The sequence below is a fragment of the Periophthalmus magnuspinnatus genome, chromosome 14 (genome assembly GCF_009829125.3).
Source record: "Periophthalmus magnuspinnatus isolate fPerMag1 chromosome 14, fPerMag1.2.pri, whole genome shotgun sequence".
NCBI classification, from domain to species: domain Eukaryota; kingdom Metazoa; phylum Chordata; class Actinopteri; order Gobiiformes; family Gobiidae; genus Periophthalmus; species Periophthalmus magnuspinnatus.
Window position 1 is genome coordinate 338,809 of NC_047139.1, and position 15,250 is coordinate 354,058.

At 46.2% G+C, this 15,250-nt stretch overlaps 2 protein-coding genes, 1 long non-coding RNA gene and 3 other non-coding genes across 6 annotated transcripts in view; 3 read left to right on the forward strand and 3 right to left on the reverse strand.

Annotated features, from left to right (window-relative positions):
• Positions 1-15,250, forward strand: part of lcp2a (lymphocyte cytosolic protein 2a) — an 86,874-nt gene that overhangs the window by 1,579 nt on the left and 70,045 nt on the right. The gene's annotated exons all lie outside the window — the stretch shown is intronic.
• On the reverse strand, positions 7,050-8,399 carry LOC129456792 (uncharacterized). Its single transcript, XR_008648944.1, has 3 exons — positions 8,313-8,399; positions 7,175-7,239; positions 7,050-7,102 (listed from the first exon to the last, which is right to left on the reverse strand). It is a non-coding gene; the product is annotated as an uncharacterized LOC129456792 (long non-coding RNA).
• On the reverse strand, positions 8,973-9,045 carry trnav-cac (transfer RNA valine (anticodon CAC)). Its single transcript has one exon. It is a non-coding gene; the product is annotated as a tRNA-Val (tRNA).
• On the forward strand, positions 9,246-9,318 carry trnav-aac (transfer RNA valine (anticodon AAC)). Its single transcript has one exon. It is a non-coding gene; the product is annotated as a tRNA-Val (tRNA).
• Positions 9,508-9,580, reverse strand: trnav-cac (transfer RNA valine (anticodon CAC)). The gene has a single exon. It is a non-coding gene; the product is annotated as a tRNA-Val (tRNA).
• Positions 11,406-14,984, forward strand: hspb9l (heat shock protein, alpha-crystallin-related, b9-like). The gene is made up of 3 exons (XM_033978475.2): positions 11,406-11,864; positions 12,491-12,759; positions 13,024-14,984. The coding sequence occupies exons 1-3, from the start codon at positions 11,742-11,744 to the stop codon at positions 13,247-13,249; spliced, it is 618 nt and encodes a 205-aa protein (XP_033834366.1). The 5' UTR covers positions 11,406-11,741; the 3' UTR covers positions 13,250-14,984.

A 15,250-nucleotide genomic window follows, 5' to 3' on the forward strand; every position in this document is an offset into this window, starting at 1 on the left:
CTGATGTGCCCACATTTTCACCTCCTGTGACACGCCCCCTGTGACACGCCCCCTGTGACATCCGCACTTCCTTCTCCTCTACTGTGATGTGCATCTGTCCATAGGGGGCGCTGCAGCGGCGCTTTGTCGTGACGACGTTTACGGCGCCGTCAGCTCCACTGAACACCACAGTTTTCCAATGCAGACGTCAGTGGGTTTGTTTCTTTTATGAAGTGGTTTTAGATGAATATTGTGATTTAAAATGTGTAAAATATAACAGAGATGAGAACCATAGAGACTCAAGCTCAGTGTCTACATTAAAGCTGCACTATGTAACTTTGTGTTGTCCATTTCTGTTCTGTTGAATGAAGAACAAGCACAGAGGCACACGAGTCGTTCTTGGTTACTCTTTATTGATGTTCACAGAAATACAGCCAAGCAGAGTGTGCAGAGTGTGCAGAGTGTGCAGAGTGTGCAGAGTGTGCAGAGTGTGCAGAGTGTGAAGAGTGTGCAGAGTGTGCAGAGTGAGCAGAGTGTGCAGAGTGTGCAGAGTGTGAAGAGTGTGCAGAGTGTGCAGAGTGTGAAGAGTGTGAAGAGTGTGCAGAGTGTGAAGAGTGTGCAGAGTGTGAAGAGTGTGAAGAGTGTGCAGAGTGTGCAGAGTGTGAAGAGTGTGAAGAGTGTGCAGAGTGTGAAGAGTGTGCAGAGTGTGCAGAGTGTGAAGAGTGTGCAGAGTGTGCAGAGTGTGAAGAGTGTGCAGAGTGTGAAGAGTGTGCAGAGTGTGAAGAGTGTGCAGAGTGTGCAGAGTGTGAAGAGTGTGCAGAGTGTGCAGAGTGAGCAGAGTGTGCAGAGTGTGAAGAGTGTGAAGAGTGTGCAGAGTGTGAAGAGTGTGCAGAGTGTGAAGAGTGTGAAGAGTGTGCAGAGTGTGCAGAGTGTGAAGAGTGTGAAGAGTGTGCAGAGTGTGAAGAGTGTGAAGAGTGTGCAGAGTGTGAAGAGTGTGCAGAGTGTGAAGAGTGTGAAGAGTGTGCAGAGTGTGCAGAGTGTGAAGAGTGTGAAGAGTGTGCAGAGTGTGAAGAGTGTGCAGAGTGTGCAGAGTGTGAAGAGTGTGCAGAGTGTGCAGAGTGTGAAGAGTGTGCAGAGTGTGAAGAGTGTGCAGAGTGTGAAGAGTGTGCAGAGTGTGCAGAGTGTGAAGAGTGTGCAGAGTGTGCAGAGTGAGCAGAGTGTGCAGAGTGTGAAGAGTGTGCAGAGTGTGCAGAGTGTGAAGAGTGTGCAGAGTGTGAAGAGTGTGCAGAGTGTGAAGAGTGTGCAGAGTGTGCAGAGTGTGAAGAGTGTGCAGAGTGTGCAGAGTGAGCAGAGTGTGCAGAGTGTGCAGAGTGTGCAGAGTGTGAAGAGTGTGCAGAGTGTGAAGAGTGTGCAGAGTGTGAAGAGTGTGCAGAGTGTGCAGAGTGTGCAGAGTGTGCAGAGTGTGCAGTGTGCAGAGTGTGCAGAGTGTGCAGAGTGTGAAGAGTGTGCAGAGTGTGCAGTGTGCAGAGTGTGCAGAGTGTGCAGAGTGTGAAGAGTGTGCAGAGTGTGCAGCGTGTGCAGAGTGTGAAGAGTGTGCAGAGTGTGCAGAGTGTGAAGAGTGTGCAGAGTGTGCAGAGTGTGCAGCGTGTGCAGAGTGTGAAGAGTGTGCAGAGTGTGCAGAGTGTGAAGAGTGTGCAGAGTGTGAAGAGTGTGCAGAGTGTGCAGCGTGTGCAGAGTGTGAAGAGTGTGCAGAGTGTGCAGAGTGTGAAGAGTGTGCAGAGTGTGCAGAGTGTGAAGAGTGTGCAGAGTGTGAAGAGTGTGCAGAGTGTGCAGAGTGTGCAGAGTGTGCAGAGTGAGCAGAGTGAGCAGAGTGAGCAGAGTGTGTACTTCAAAGTACTTATACTGATAGTGCGGTGATGGGGGATAAAAGACACAGTATTTCATCGTGTGAACCCCAGTTGAAAGTTTATCTGAACAAAATGCCCCAAATTCTCCATAAACCATAACACACTGGTCACTCATTCACACAGCAGCGTTTACTCAAACTAAAAATACAACTTTATTCTCACAATATTACGACTTTAATGTCAAACTGATACTTTATTCTCGTGGCACCCACATAATTTATTTTATTTAACTGACCCTTATACTTCACCGTAAAAACATAAAAACACACAAAAATTAAAAGTAACATCAAGCAGATAAGTTTGTAAAATAATACAGCTTCAAACTTTATAATACTGTTCAAACGTGACGCTCGGACAGCGCGGATGAAACAAAGAGCAGTTACTCCAGCACCAAGGACGGAAACTTAAACCAAATGAGCTTCAGAGTCATCGAGTCTGGGGCTCAGAGGGACAAAAGCAGACGCCGAGTGTGGTCGTTTAGCGATGGCAGCGGAGATAAGTCACTCAAACGTAGGCAAAGGACGACACGACGCCCGTTTATATTAAGTCCTGCAATGATCTGTGGTGAGGGGTTTTACAGCCTCAAAACATAATAACTGTAAAAAAACAAAAACAAGATGACTACTTAGCAGATTATTTTTGGAACGTAACCCCCACAATAAACGGTATATGCTAGCAGGAATATGAGCTAAAGAGATAATAAGCACTGGGTAACATGGCGTTGAGGCGCTTTTGTCAGGGAATGATGGAACAAGTCTGTATAAGAGTCAGACATTAATGTTTTTGCTGCGATGAGTCATTAACGTCGCCAAATTGTCAGGGTTCGCATGTGTCCAACAGCCCAGTTTAGAGGCAACAACTGGAAATACTGAGTGTAAACAACAGCGTTCATCAGTTCTATTGAAGGCCTTTTGTTCACATAAATGGCACATAGTTAGTCGTAGTTTTAGTAGTATATTCAACCCATTTTAACCACAACTTCTCGCCAATATCTGCTCCCGTCTTTAGGGAGATGACTTGGTTCATAGATAGATCTTCAAACCACTTTACGACCTCAGAGTGTCGGTGGCGGGCGTGGATGTACGTTTAAAGAGAAGTGTGTCATAAGATCTCCGTCTGATTTAAACAGGCATAAGACAAATGTACAATTGTCAGACAGAGCAGGTGATTTCAGCGTTAAATCGACCGAGTTACAGCGTGGATACTGTTTGGGACGCCTCCTTATAGTGAGGCGTTGAGATAAAGTAGGATTTTGTGGAAAGTCGGGCTTATATTTATGGGTCCAGTCGGTAGTCGAGGCAAGTACAGTCAAATACCCGGGTCTTAAGTCTGATGCAACGGAGATTTGTCGGTTTGAGAGTGAACAAGGGTTAGTTGGGCAGGTCAGGAAGTCACATGCGTCAAACTGAGCCGTACAGTCTTGTTCTTCTACACAGTTAATACTGAGATTTCGTCCCGTTTCTCTTGGTGTCCTTTTCAGCACTCGTTGTTTCATACCTGTATTTTGATCCTCCACAGCCATGTCACTTGGTGCTATATTTGTCGAGTTTTCATTTGATCGTGCTGGCTGTCCGAGGTCCTCTTTCATCTCATTATTGTACAGATACCACCAAGCTACAACAAGAAAAATAGAAACGATTAAGAAAAAACAAAGAAATTCAGGTAAGGTGCGAGGGTTTGGTCCATACTCTCCCTTTTCCTCCCTCTTCCTCTCCCAGAGCCCCGGGGTTAGGTGTCCGTGGGCCTTCCCCATCTGGGTCTGGAGCTGCACGGGCCGTGGCTCGGGTGCGCTGAGTGGGGTCCACTGGACACTCGATGCAATGGGACCAGAACTTGGTATCGCCGCGCTGGACCTGCACAGATCTCCCGGTTGATTGAGTGAGGGGCCCAGGTCATTGTCAGCGTCTGGACTCATTCGAGCAGTTCAGAGATGATTTACACAGTCATGATGGTGTTTGTCCCAGTCGACCAAAGGAGACTCCTCATTGAAACGTCCAATTGGTTTGTGCGTTTCTCGTCCAGTCAAAACCACGTGAGGTGTAACACGTGTGGTTGTTTACTCTGTTCACGATGTCCATCAAGACAAGCCTCAGCCAATTCCCTTTAACGGTTGCATTCATAAATATATTCGACTCCACCTTGGCTCGAAGGACGGCAGACGCAACCGAAACGCTGAGAAACATTTAAGGCCTTTAATGTGTCGCAGACTATCTTCACTGTAAACCGAGTTCCATTATCTGACTTGATCTGATAAGGAACGCCAAATCTAGGAATTACATCCTGTACTAGATGTTTAACCACTTCTGTAGTGGACTCTGAGTATGCTACATGGGTAGAAGCATTTCCGTACAAAACACAATCTCTAGAAGATAACGAAAACCATGAATGCACACATCAAGGCCCATATCCATGAAATCCATCACAATCTTCTCAAAAGGTTCATTTGCCAGCGTGAACGTGCCAGGTGGAGGTTGGCAGGTCTTCTGTGTGTGACAATTATCGATCTAATACTGTAGGTTTCAGTTTCTCCTGCTGTGTAGTTGAGCAGAGCATGGAGCCAGGCCAGTCCGCTCTGGGTGATTCTCTCGTTCTTTCTTCTGAGGTCCAGTTCAGGAGGTCAGCTGGTGTTTCTGGGTGGTCTTCATGGAGGGGCGTCAGCGGTCCATTTATGAACGCGTTTTGGACACTAGGCCGATGAACACGTCCGTGACTGGATGTGGCTCCTCCTGGTTTGGCACTTTGTCGAGTGGCTTCAGGATCGTTCGAGGTGGAGTACTCTGTGAAAGGTCAGGTCAGTCAGCGTTCATGTCGTTGTCACTTGTGATTCCAGAATATTTGTTCGTTCGTTCGTTTTTCATCTGTAGGTTTGGGTCGAAGTGGGACCAGGGATAAGGCTGCTCCCGTCCCTATGCTGCTCCCGTCCCTGTGCTGCTCCCGTCCCTGTGCTGCTCCTGTCCCTGTGCTGCTCCTGTCCCTGTGCTGCTCCTGTCCCTGTGCTGCTCCTGTCCCTGTGCTGCTCCTGTCCCTGTGCTGCTCCGGCTCCCGCTCAGGATGGATAAAAATGGGTCGTGGATGTTGGAGATGCTTGTGGATCCAGCAACAATTCAGTTTGCAGTCGAGGTCTGGCTGAGGCTCGGGGTTAGACTCATCAAACGTCATAGTCGAATGAGTTTCTACGAGATCACACAAAATTTCTTCTCAGACGTTGCCTTTCTTCTTCCTTCGCCTCCTCTTCATCATCACGTTCCAAGGTCTGGCTCCACCTGGTGTTGCTTGTGGTGTTGTAGGTGGTGTGGTGTTTCTGCCCATTGCCGTTGTTTCTCTTAAACTTCTTTTTGGTTTTAGCCTGCTTCTTCTGCTTTTCCTTGGGCTTTAAGCCCAGTACAGAGGCTTGGTCATTCTTCTGCTTTTTTAGCTTCTTGGCCCATTTCTAAATGTTTTTGTGTCGCCTTCATTCAGCATCTCACCACGGACCGTCCAGAGTGTGTCTGATGATCTTTGTCGTGTGGCAGCTCATGATTTTCAGGACAAGCGCGTTTTTACCACAACAAACTAATCTTTTTTTCACAATATTTACTAAACGGTGTTTAATCAGTGTGATTTTAGTCTTAGCTTGTTTCTTACAAAGGTACAAATCGTTCTGTTTCCCATGAAACAGGTGTAATTTATCAGAATCAAAGGACTGAGATACAGCAGCCACATCTCTCCTCTGTGGCCTCCTTCAGGAGTGATGAGTCCCACCAAGAGAGGACCAGAAAACCTCTGGTGTAATCTCACGGCCTCCGACCGGGCCTCCGACCGGGCCTCCGACCGGGCCTCCGACCGGGCCTCCGACCGGGCCTCCGACCGGGCCTCCGACCGGGCCTCCGACCGGGCCTCCGACCGGGCCTCCGACCGGGCCTCCGACCCGTCATCGTCCTCACAAACGCTGTAAATGCCGCAGGAGCTCAGTCATTTTGTTGTGCCATTTTGTTTTCTCAATTTCAGTGTTTTTATGTTAAAATTTTAAACAGTCTAAATTAGTTTAACATAGGAATATTTATTTATTTTCAGAATTTGTTAACATTATTACCACGTTAACATTATTTTTAGAGTTTAATATTTGTGAATAATAATGTGACTTTAAGCGTATGTCTCCTCCAGCCTGTGCTCTACACTGTTTGTCTTGGTCCTCCCTCAGGGTTTATTTTCTGTAAATTCTCGTTGCCGTGGCGTTCGAGGACTTTATTTTACGTTACCCTCAGCGCTTGTATTTCTCTTAACCTTTTTTGACTTCACTTTCTACAAATTAAAATCATTCACACAGGCAGAGTCTGGCAAAGTCAAAGTTAAAATTAGCAACAAATCCAAAATGCAGAATTCCATATTTGAATCCACGAGGTTTCACCTTCAGTGCGTCGACCGCGGCTTTGGAGTCAGAACAGACACGAAGAAGAGTCCTCAGGGAGAAGGACACGTACATTTAATCTTTATTGATGTTCATAGAAATGGAGCCAAACAGAGTGTGCAGCGTGTGCAGAGTGTGCAGAGTGTGCAGAGTGTGCAGAGTGTGCAGAGTGCGCAGAGTGTGCAGAGTGTGCAGAGTGTGCAGTGTGTGCAGAGTGTGCAGAGTGTGCAGAGTGCGCACAGGGGCTTTTATGGTCCTGCCCACTGCTGCGCCCCAAACTCCTCGTGTCTTTATCTGGACACAGGACGCTGCACAGATTTGTGCCTTTGTGAAACAGTGAATTATATTTGTGTGTTGTCCAGTTTCCATGGAGACGTTCCCAATCCTTTTTCACAGAAGCGCTCTTTAATCTTTACTCATTTTTGTGATTTTTCTGTTCTACGATTAAGATTTGGGCTAAAGACGGTCGAATTATGAACTGAGACCTTAATGAATCTACTGCACATCACACCAGGTGTGTGAAGTCATAGTGTGCAGTTTTGGATCATGTTTTTGTATATTTATGGAGAATTGTCACGTGGAGCATGGGTGACGTAGGTTTGTGGGCGGAGCCTCGTACAGGAGGGTTTGAAAAGGGCCCAGGAGAGATCTCTAGATTACTCAAACATGAATGACATCTAAAACCTTTTCAGACGTGTTTTTGATCAGGGAACAGCGTTAGAACATGGGACAGAACACCTTCTCTTTAACTGTATCTGCTTTTTATGAGGTTATTTACCCTTTGTTATGTCTTTACTGTCGCCGCAGTCACTGGGATGTGTTCAGACGTCTGCAACACAAAAGAAAACAGTCAAACTTTGAATTCATTTTAAATTACACGTCCGACCACAGCGTTACTTACTCTGAGGGTTTGCTCTTAGTCGACACAGGCCGTAGTCTGAGCTTCTTCTTCACACATTTCCGTCACTGGAGGTTAAAAAAAAAGTGATTAAAATCCTAAACTCCAGTTGCTTTGCTCATGTCATAAATGTCTCATATATGTCTGAAAATAAAATATTACATGTGTTATTTAAATAAGTGAATATTATGTCCAGTGTTAAAACCATTACATTTCATTTAATTCAGAGTTTATTTAATAATTTTCTTTTATTCAACCTAAAATACAAACACATAAACACATAAACACTGATCGATACTAACCCAGTGTTAAAAGTTGATTATATTTGTGATAGATTGTGTAAGATTTTGTAGAGTCTAAACTACAGAGTTGGAAGCTTTTTCACTGAATGAGACACAGGGAGGGCATCTGACACACACAGGGAGGGCATCTGACACACACAGGGAGGGCATCTGACACACACAGGGAGGGCATCTGACACACACAGGGAGGGCATCTGACACACACAGGGAGGGCATCTGACACACACAGGGAGGGCATCTGACACACACAGGGAGGGCATCTGACACACACAGGGAGGGCATCTGACACACACAGGGAGGGCATCTGACACACGTTTATAATACAACACTCTGGGGGTTTTAAATTAGAGGTTGTGTTGTTGCCACTTTCTCCCTGTAGATGGCGCTGTGCTCGTTTTGGCCTCCTGGTTTATTTTTATCATTATTATTATTATTTTTTATTATTATTAATTAATTTTATTAAACAAACGTACATAAACGCAGTGAGGATGCAATTTTGTAAAATTATAAGCTCCAGAAAAACACTTTTCTGAGTTTTGTTGTGGTTAAACAAAATGGCGGCTCCAAACACAAACAAACACTAGATTCACTTTTTATTTGAGACTTTTAAATCCAGATCAAGCTACAAGCGCGTGCGGTGCAAACACACAGTGAAATTAAAGACTTTGGACTTTAATTTGAGACGAAATTCAACCCGTTATTTGAGCCACGACACCGCGGAGCAAAGAAAACATCAAACTAACCAACGTAGCTGTGCGTAACGTGCGTAACGTGCGTAAAACAGCGTCGTGCGGGAGGTTTTAGACACGTTTCAGACTCTGAGGATGAAAATGACTTACTCTGAGAAACAGGAGCCGCGGGACACGAGTTTATGCCACAGTTTATCCCCGAGTTTGAGCAGAGTTTGTGCCTGTGTGCAGCCTGCAGCACCACGCATGCGCAGAACAGAGCTGCTTCTTCTTCTGTTTGTTTAATGACGCACCTGCGCCACCTGCCGGACTGGAGTGTGGGGATTCAACCTGTTCTACAGCAGATTAGTTTGGGTTAAAAATGTGTAATGTGTAATTAGTATGTGATTAATTTATAATGATGAAAACAAAAATACAAAATCCCACGTGAAGAAAATGTTTCAGTAAAATACGTTTTAAATTCTCAGTTTCGTTGTTTTTAGGTTGTTGTTTTTTGAGAGTTATTGTCCTGAAGTGTCTGGACTTTATCTGAAGGATGTTTCTCTCGTTCGTGGATGTGGGACCATCAGAATCACATGGAAAAAAAATAATAAAACTCAGAGTCACACGGAGCTGTTTCCTCGGGACACTGCAGAGGGGCTCCGCGAGGGGGCGCTGTCCGCTCACACTCCGGGCCTCGCGCTTCTGCTCACAGTCAAGTCACATGGCCTCAATTTCACAAATATTCTCTACAAAAGTCGGTCTTTAGCTGCGGAAACTGCGCGTTATGCGGTGAAATTGAAACTGCGTCAAACTAAAATAAATAAAAGCTGTTTCCGCCCGGTTTCGAACCGGGGACCTTTCGCGTGTGAGGCGAACGTGATAACCACTACACTACGGAAACTGTGAGTGCCTCCTATGACGCCATCTTTGATAAAACTCTAACGTCACACGCACGTTCAATACGTAGTGGAGTGACGTCATCCTCGTTTCCCGCGGCTAAGACTGAAACATGAGGCTCTTCTGTTTCACTTTTGTTTCATTTATCTGAAACACTCACGTGATTCAGGCTTTTATTGTGAAAGGTGTGGTGTGTCCTGTACAGTTTCCGTAGTGTAGTGGTTATCACGTTCGCCTAACACGCGAAAGGTCCCCGGTTCGAAACCGGGCGGAAACAACTGCGGTGTTTTTTCTATTATTATAAATGTTACATGATGAACGAGAGCGAGCCGTTTATTCATTTTACGTTAATTTAGTTTTTAAACGTTTGGTCAGAACAAGTCTGTGATTATGACTCATGTCCGCAGCTTGGGGCCGATAGGGGGCGCTATGGGGCCAGGGCACAGACTGTACTAAACAAAAACACTGTTTCCGCCCGGTTTCGAACCGGGGACCTTTCGCGTGTGAGGCGAACGTGATAACCACTACACTACGGAAACTGTGTGGTACGAGTACAGAGAGCGGTGAGGTCAGCGGGGGCTCAGGGGGGGTGTGGTCAGAGGGGGGTTGGGGGGGTCAGGTGAGGTCAGAGGGGGTTGGGGGGTCAGCTGTTGCTCCACTGTCACATTCTGTTCTATTTCAGACTCTTCTCTCATCGTCTTTATCAAACTCTTTGTCACACTGAGCTCAGCTCATACCTGAGCCCTGACGCAAAGAGACAAACAGAGACAAGAGACAAACAGAGACAAGAGACAAACAGAGACAAGAGACAGAGACAAGAGACAAACAGAGACAAGAGACAAGAGACAAACAGAGACAAGAGACAAACAGAGACAAACAGAGACAAGAGACAAACAGAGACAAGAGACAAACAGAGACAAGAGACAAACAGAGACAAACAGAGACAAGAGACAAACAGAGACAAGAGACAAACAGAGACAAGAGACAAACAGAGACAAACAGAGACAAGAGACAAACTCAGAGACAAACAAAGACAAGAGACAAACAGAGACAAACTCAGAGACACTCGGACACTGACTCCAGTGTGAAGGAGGTCAACTCCTGAAAATAAACAATACCAGCTTTTGTTTATGCTGTAATCCTGGTTCAGTCCTGGTTCAGTCCTGGTTTAGTCCTGGTTCAGTCCAGGTTTAGTCCTGGTTCAGTCCAGGTTTAGTCCTGGTTCAGATCTGGTTTAGTCCTGGTTTAGTCCTGGTTCAGTCCTGGTTTAGTCCTGGTTCAGTCCAGGTTTAGTCCTGGTTCAGATCTGGTTTAGTCCTGGTTTAGTCCTGGTTCAGTCCTGGTTCAGTCCTGGTTTAGTCCTGGTTTAGGACCAGTAGTTTTTCAGTTAGTTTTTTAATCAGATGCCCTTCCAGGTGTGAGTTTGTGGGTAAAATAGTTCTAGGCCACATGTGTCAAACTCAAGACCCGTGGGCCAAATGCGGCCCGCCACGTCATTTTATGTGGCCCGTGACAAAGTAAATTAAAAGGTCTGACTGTGTTAAAATGTCAGTTTATCATTAGATACACAGTTAAACAGACATTTTTTCATCTCTATGCAAATCCATCTGCAATATTTGTAAGTTGAATAAGCGATAAATATAGAAACGGTTAATTAACAAGATAAAAAAAATAAAATATATTAAGTTTGGTTACATTTAGTGACATTTATCTTACAGTTAGTTACATCTGGCCCTTTGACAGCAGCTATTTTCTTGATGTGGCCCTTTGTGAAAATGAGTTTGACGCCCCTGTTCTAGGCTATAGCTCTGGAGATGCTCTGGAGACGCTCTGGAGACGCTCTGGAGACGCTCTGGAGACGCTCTAGTGACGCTCTGGACACGCTCTGGAGACGCTCTGGAGACGCTCTAGTGACGCTCTGGAGACGCTCTGGAGACGCTCTAGTGACGCTCTGGACACGCTCTGGAGACGCTCTGGAGACGCTCTAGTGACGCTCTGGAGACGCTCTGGAGACGCTCTAGTGACGCTCTGGACACGCTTTGGAGACGCTCTGGACACGCTCTAGTGACGCTCTAGTGACGCTCTGGACACGCTCTGGAGACGCTCTAGTGACGCTCTGGACACGCTCTGGACACGCTCTAGTGACGCTCTGGACACGCTCTGGAGACGCTCTGGACACGCTCTAGTGACGCTCTGGACACGCTCTGGAGACGCTCTGGACACGCTCTAGTGACGCTCTGGAGACGCTCTGGAGACGTCGCGTCCTCTCCAGACTCAGCGCGGTGGAATGCGCTGGAACTTTCCCAGGAGGAGGGAGGAGCTGCGCGGGTATATAAACTCCAGAGGACAAGAGCACAAGAGACAAACAAGCACAACACCGCAGGACACACGCGGGACACACGCAGGACACACGCGGGACACACGCAGGACACACGCGGGACACAAGCGGGACACACGCCGAGAGAGAAAGAACTACGAGACGTGAAAAGAAGAGAAAAGAAGCGACGATACGGGAATAAAAGCGACAACAGCGGATCATCTGAAGCGACAGGAGCGAACACACGCGCACAGGAGCGAACACACGCGCACAGGAGCGAACACACGCGCACAGGAGCGCGCGCCGGGACCGTCTTCACGGACACTTTCCTCTCGTCCTTGTCCGGAGCTGTCCCCTCTGCCCGGTGTCCCCCCTGGTCGGACATGCTGTGCCCGCGGTTCCACTCGCCCCTCACTGACCCCATGTGGCCCCTCGCGCGCAGCCTGTGGCCCGAGACACGCCCCCTGCTCTACAGCATCGAACAGGACGTACTGCGCCACCTAGAGGTACAACACAGCAGCGTCTATACTGACACTGTAGTCCTGGTTTAGTCCTGGTTTAGTCCTGGAGTTTTCATTATAACTTGTCAAATGTTGGAGGATCCAGGACTAAACGATGTTTCAGTGACATGTGACTCTAAAGTGTTTAATAATAGAGTCTGAGCCATCGACTTAAACTCGGCTCAGTGAGAGAGAAGTCCTGGATTAGACCTGGTTTAGTCCTGGTTTAGTCCTGGTTTAGTCCTGGTTCAGTCCTGGTTTAGACCTGGTTCAGTCCTGGTTCAGTCCTGGTTCAGTCCTGGTTTAGACCTGGTTTAGTCCTGGTTTAGTCCTGGTTCAGTCCTGGTTTAGACCTGGTTCAGTCCTGGTTCAGTCCTGGTTTAGTCCTGGTTTAGTCCTGGTTTAGTCCTGGTTTAGACCTGGTTTAGTCCTGGTTCAGTCCTGGTTTAGTCCTGGTTCAGTCCTGGTTTAGTCCTGGTTCAGTCCTGGTTCAGACCTGGTTCAGTCCTGGTTCAGTCCTGGTTTAGTCCTTGTTTAGTCCTGGTTTAGTCCTGGTTTAGTCCTGGTTCAGTCCTGGTTCAGTCCTATTTTGTCCCTGTAGCTCAGGGTGTGTTTGTTTTGTTCATCTTCAGGAAATGCGTCACAACATGGAGTACATGGAGCGACTGCACCAGCGCATCTTTGAGCAGATCGACCAAGCGCTCCCCTCGCCTGGCTCCACCTTCAGGCCCGTCGCCGTGGAGAATCTCGCCAAAGACAACGACGGCGCCTTCGCTCTGAGTCTGGACACGTCGGAGTTCTCTCCCGATGAACTGTCCGTCAAACAGGTCGGCCGCAAACTCCGAGTGAGCGGGAAAAACGAGAAGAAGCAGGACGACGGGAAGGGATCCTACTCCTACAGGTGAGAGCCAATAGGAGCGCACCTGACTCAGGTGAGAGCCAATAGGAGCGCACCTGACTCAGGTGAGAGCCAATCAGTAGCAGTAGCAGTAGTAGCAGTAGTAGTAGTAGCAGTTGTAGTAGTAGTAGATGTAGTAGTAGTAGTAGTAGTAGCAGTAGTAGTAGTAGTAGATGTAGTAGTAGTAGTAGTAGTAGCAGTTGTAGTAGTAGTAGATGTAGCTGTTGCATTATTAGCAAACACTGACTGACACTCTCTCGTGTTCAGGTGTCAGGAGTTCAGGCAGGAGTTCGACCTCCCCCAAGGCGTCGACCCCGAGTCCGTGAGCTGTTCTCTGGTCGGGGGCCGGCTCCAGATCACGGCCCCCCAAAACAAGGCCCTGGAGGGAGGCAAGGAGCGCGTGGTCCCCATCACCCTCACCTCCAAACCAGCCATCAGCACGGGCGGAGCTAAACCAGAGCAGACACAGAGCGAGGCGGAAAAGAAAAACTAACGCACCCCAAACACCGACTAAACCAGAGAAGAAAAACAAACGCACCCCAAACACCGACTAAACCAGAGAAGAAAAACAAACACACCCCAAACACCGACTAAACCAGAGAAGAAAAACAAACACACCCCAAACACCGGCTGCCAGTGAAGAGGAGGTGAACGAGGAGAACCAAACTGTTTTAACCAAACTTTCCAGGGCTCCCACACTTTCCTGGAAAACCTGGAAAACGAACTGATGTATTTTGTAAAGGTGGAAAACTGGATTATTGGATCAAACTGATCATGATTCATATAAATGTTTACGGCCTCAGACACGTCTTTATTTGAAAAACTGTAAATAAATAAGTAAATAAATAAATAAATAAACAAAATGAGGGGATGTATTTGTTGACACGATCACTTTATAGAAACTGTCCTGGAAATATCCTGGAAAATGATTTAAAGTAAAACGTGGGAGCCCGGGGTTTGTGGACGTGTTTTTCTAATTGTTGTGTTACTAATGTTTGTGTTTTAGATGTTTAGTAAAATAAGCTAAAGTTGAAATTTAATACTTTTTGAATTGTTTCTTTTGCCGTATTTAGTTTGAGACTTTGTGTTTTACTAATAATGTTATTTATCTGACTTTTAAAATGAAATATTCTGTTTATTAATGTAAAAGAACTTTTTTCAATAAACAATATGAAAATGTAAGTGAATGTAATGGGACCTGAGTTTGACCTGAGTTTGACCTGAGTATGACCTGAGTTTGACACTGGGGCCAAAAAGTATTTATTCAGCTCCAGTTGTTCCAGTTCTGTCTCTTAAAAAGATGAGACGCCTGTGATTTTCATCAGTTTCACTTCAGCTTTGAAACAAAGAAAGATCCACGAAGTCACATTTAGGATTTTTTATGAATTTATTTGCATATTATGTTGTAAAATAAGTATCTGGTCAATAACAAAAGTTCATCTCATACTTTGTTACATTCTCTTTGTTGCAGTGACAGGTCGTTTTCTGTCTCCAGAGGTTTTCTCTGTTGCTGTAGTTTGGTCCGTTCCTCCTGCAGATCTCCTCTAGAGCAGTGATGTTTGGGACAACATGGACTTTGAACTCCCTCCAAAGATTTTCTATGGGGTTGAGATCTGGAGACTGGGCCACTCCAGGACATTGAAATGCTTCTTACTCCACTCCTTCGTTGCCCGGGTGATGTGTTTGGATCATTGTCACACTGAAAGACACAGACACGTTTCATCTTCAGTGTCCTCACTGATGGAAGGAGGTTTTCACTCAAAATCTCATGATACATGGCCCCGTTCATTCTTTCCTTTACACGGATCAGTCGTCCTGGTCCCTTTGCAGAAAAACAGCCCCAGAGCATGATGTTTCCACCCCCATGCTTGGTCTTGTTCCATTTTGTAATACTTGCTCCACAGTTGATTTGTTGACTCCAGCTCTTACCTGTTGCAGATTGAGTGTTCGGGGCCTGGTGTCTACAGTTTTGTTTGTGGTTCCTTTGCTCTTTGGTCTTGTCCATAGTGGAGTTTGAGTCTGACTGTTTGAGGTTGTGGACATGTGTCTTTTATACTGAGGACGAGTTCAAACAGGGGACATTAATACAGAGAACGAGTGGAGGACAGAGGAGCCTCTGAAAGAAGAAGGGACAGGTCTGAGAGACACAGATCTTGTTTGTTTGTAGTTCAGAAATACTTAATTTACTGAGGAATTTACTAATTCATTCATTAAAAATCCTAAATGTGATTTCCTGGATTATTTCATTCTGTCTCACAGTTTAAATGAATCTATGATGAAAATTACAGGCGTCTCATCTTTTAAGTGTGAGAACTTGAACAATTTGTGTCTGAATAAATACTTTTTAGCCCCACTGTCTGTAGCAGTAGTAGTAGCAGTAGTAGTAGTAGTAGTAGTAGTAGTAGTAGTAGTAGTAGTAGTAGCAGTAGTAGTAGTAGTAGTAGTAGTAGCAGTAGTAGTAGTAGTAGTAGTAGTAGTAGTAGTAGTAGCAGTA

Bases quoted from the DNA above. Each gene is read 5' to 3' on its own strand.
- hspb9l (XM_033978475.2), top strand. From the start codon at position 11,742: ATGCTGTGCCCGCGGTTCCACTCGCCCCTCACTGACCCCATGTGGCCC. The intron at 11,865-12,490 runs GTACAACACAGC...GTTCATCTTCAG, and splicing joins ACGTACTGCGCCACCTAGAG to GAAATGCGTCACAACATGGA. The intron at 12,760-13,023 runs GTGAGAGCCAAT...TCTCGTGTTCAG, and splicing joins AAGGGATCCTACTCCTACAG to GTGTCAGGAGTTCAGGCAGG.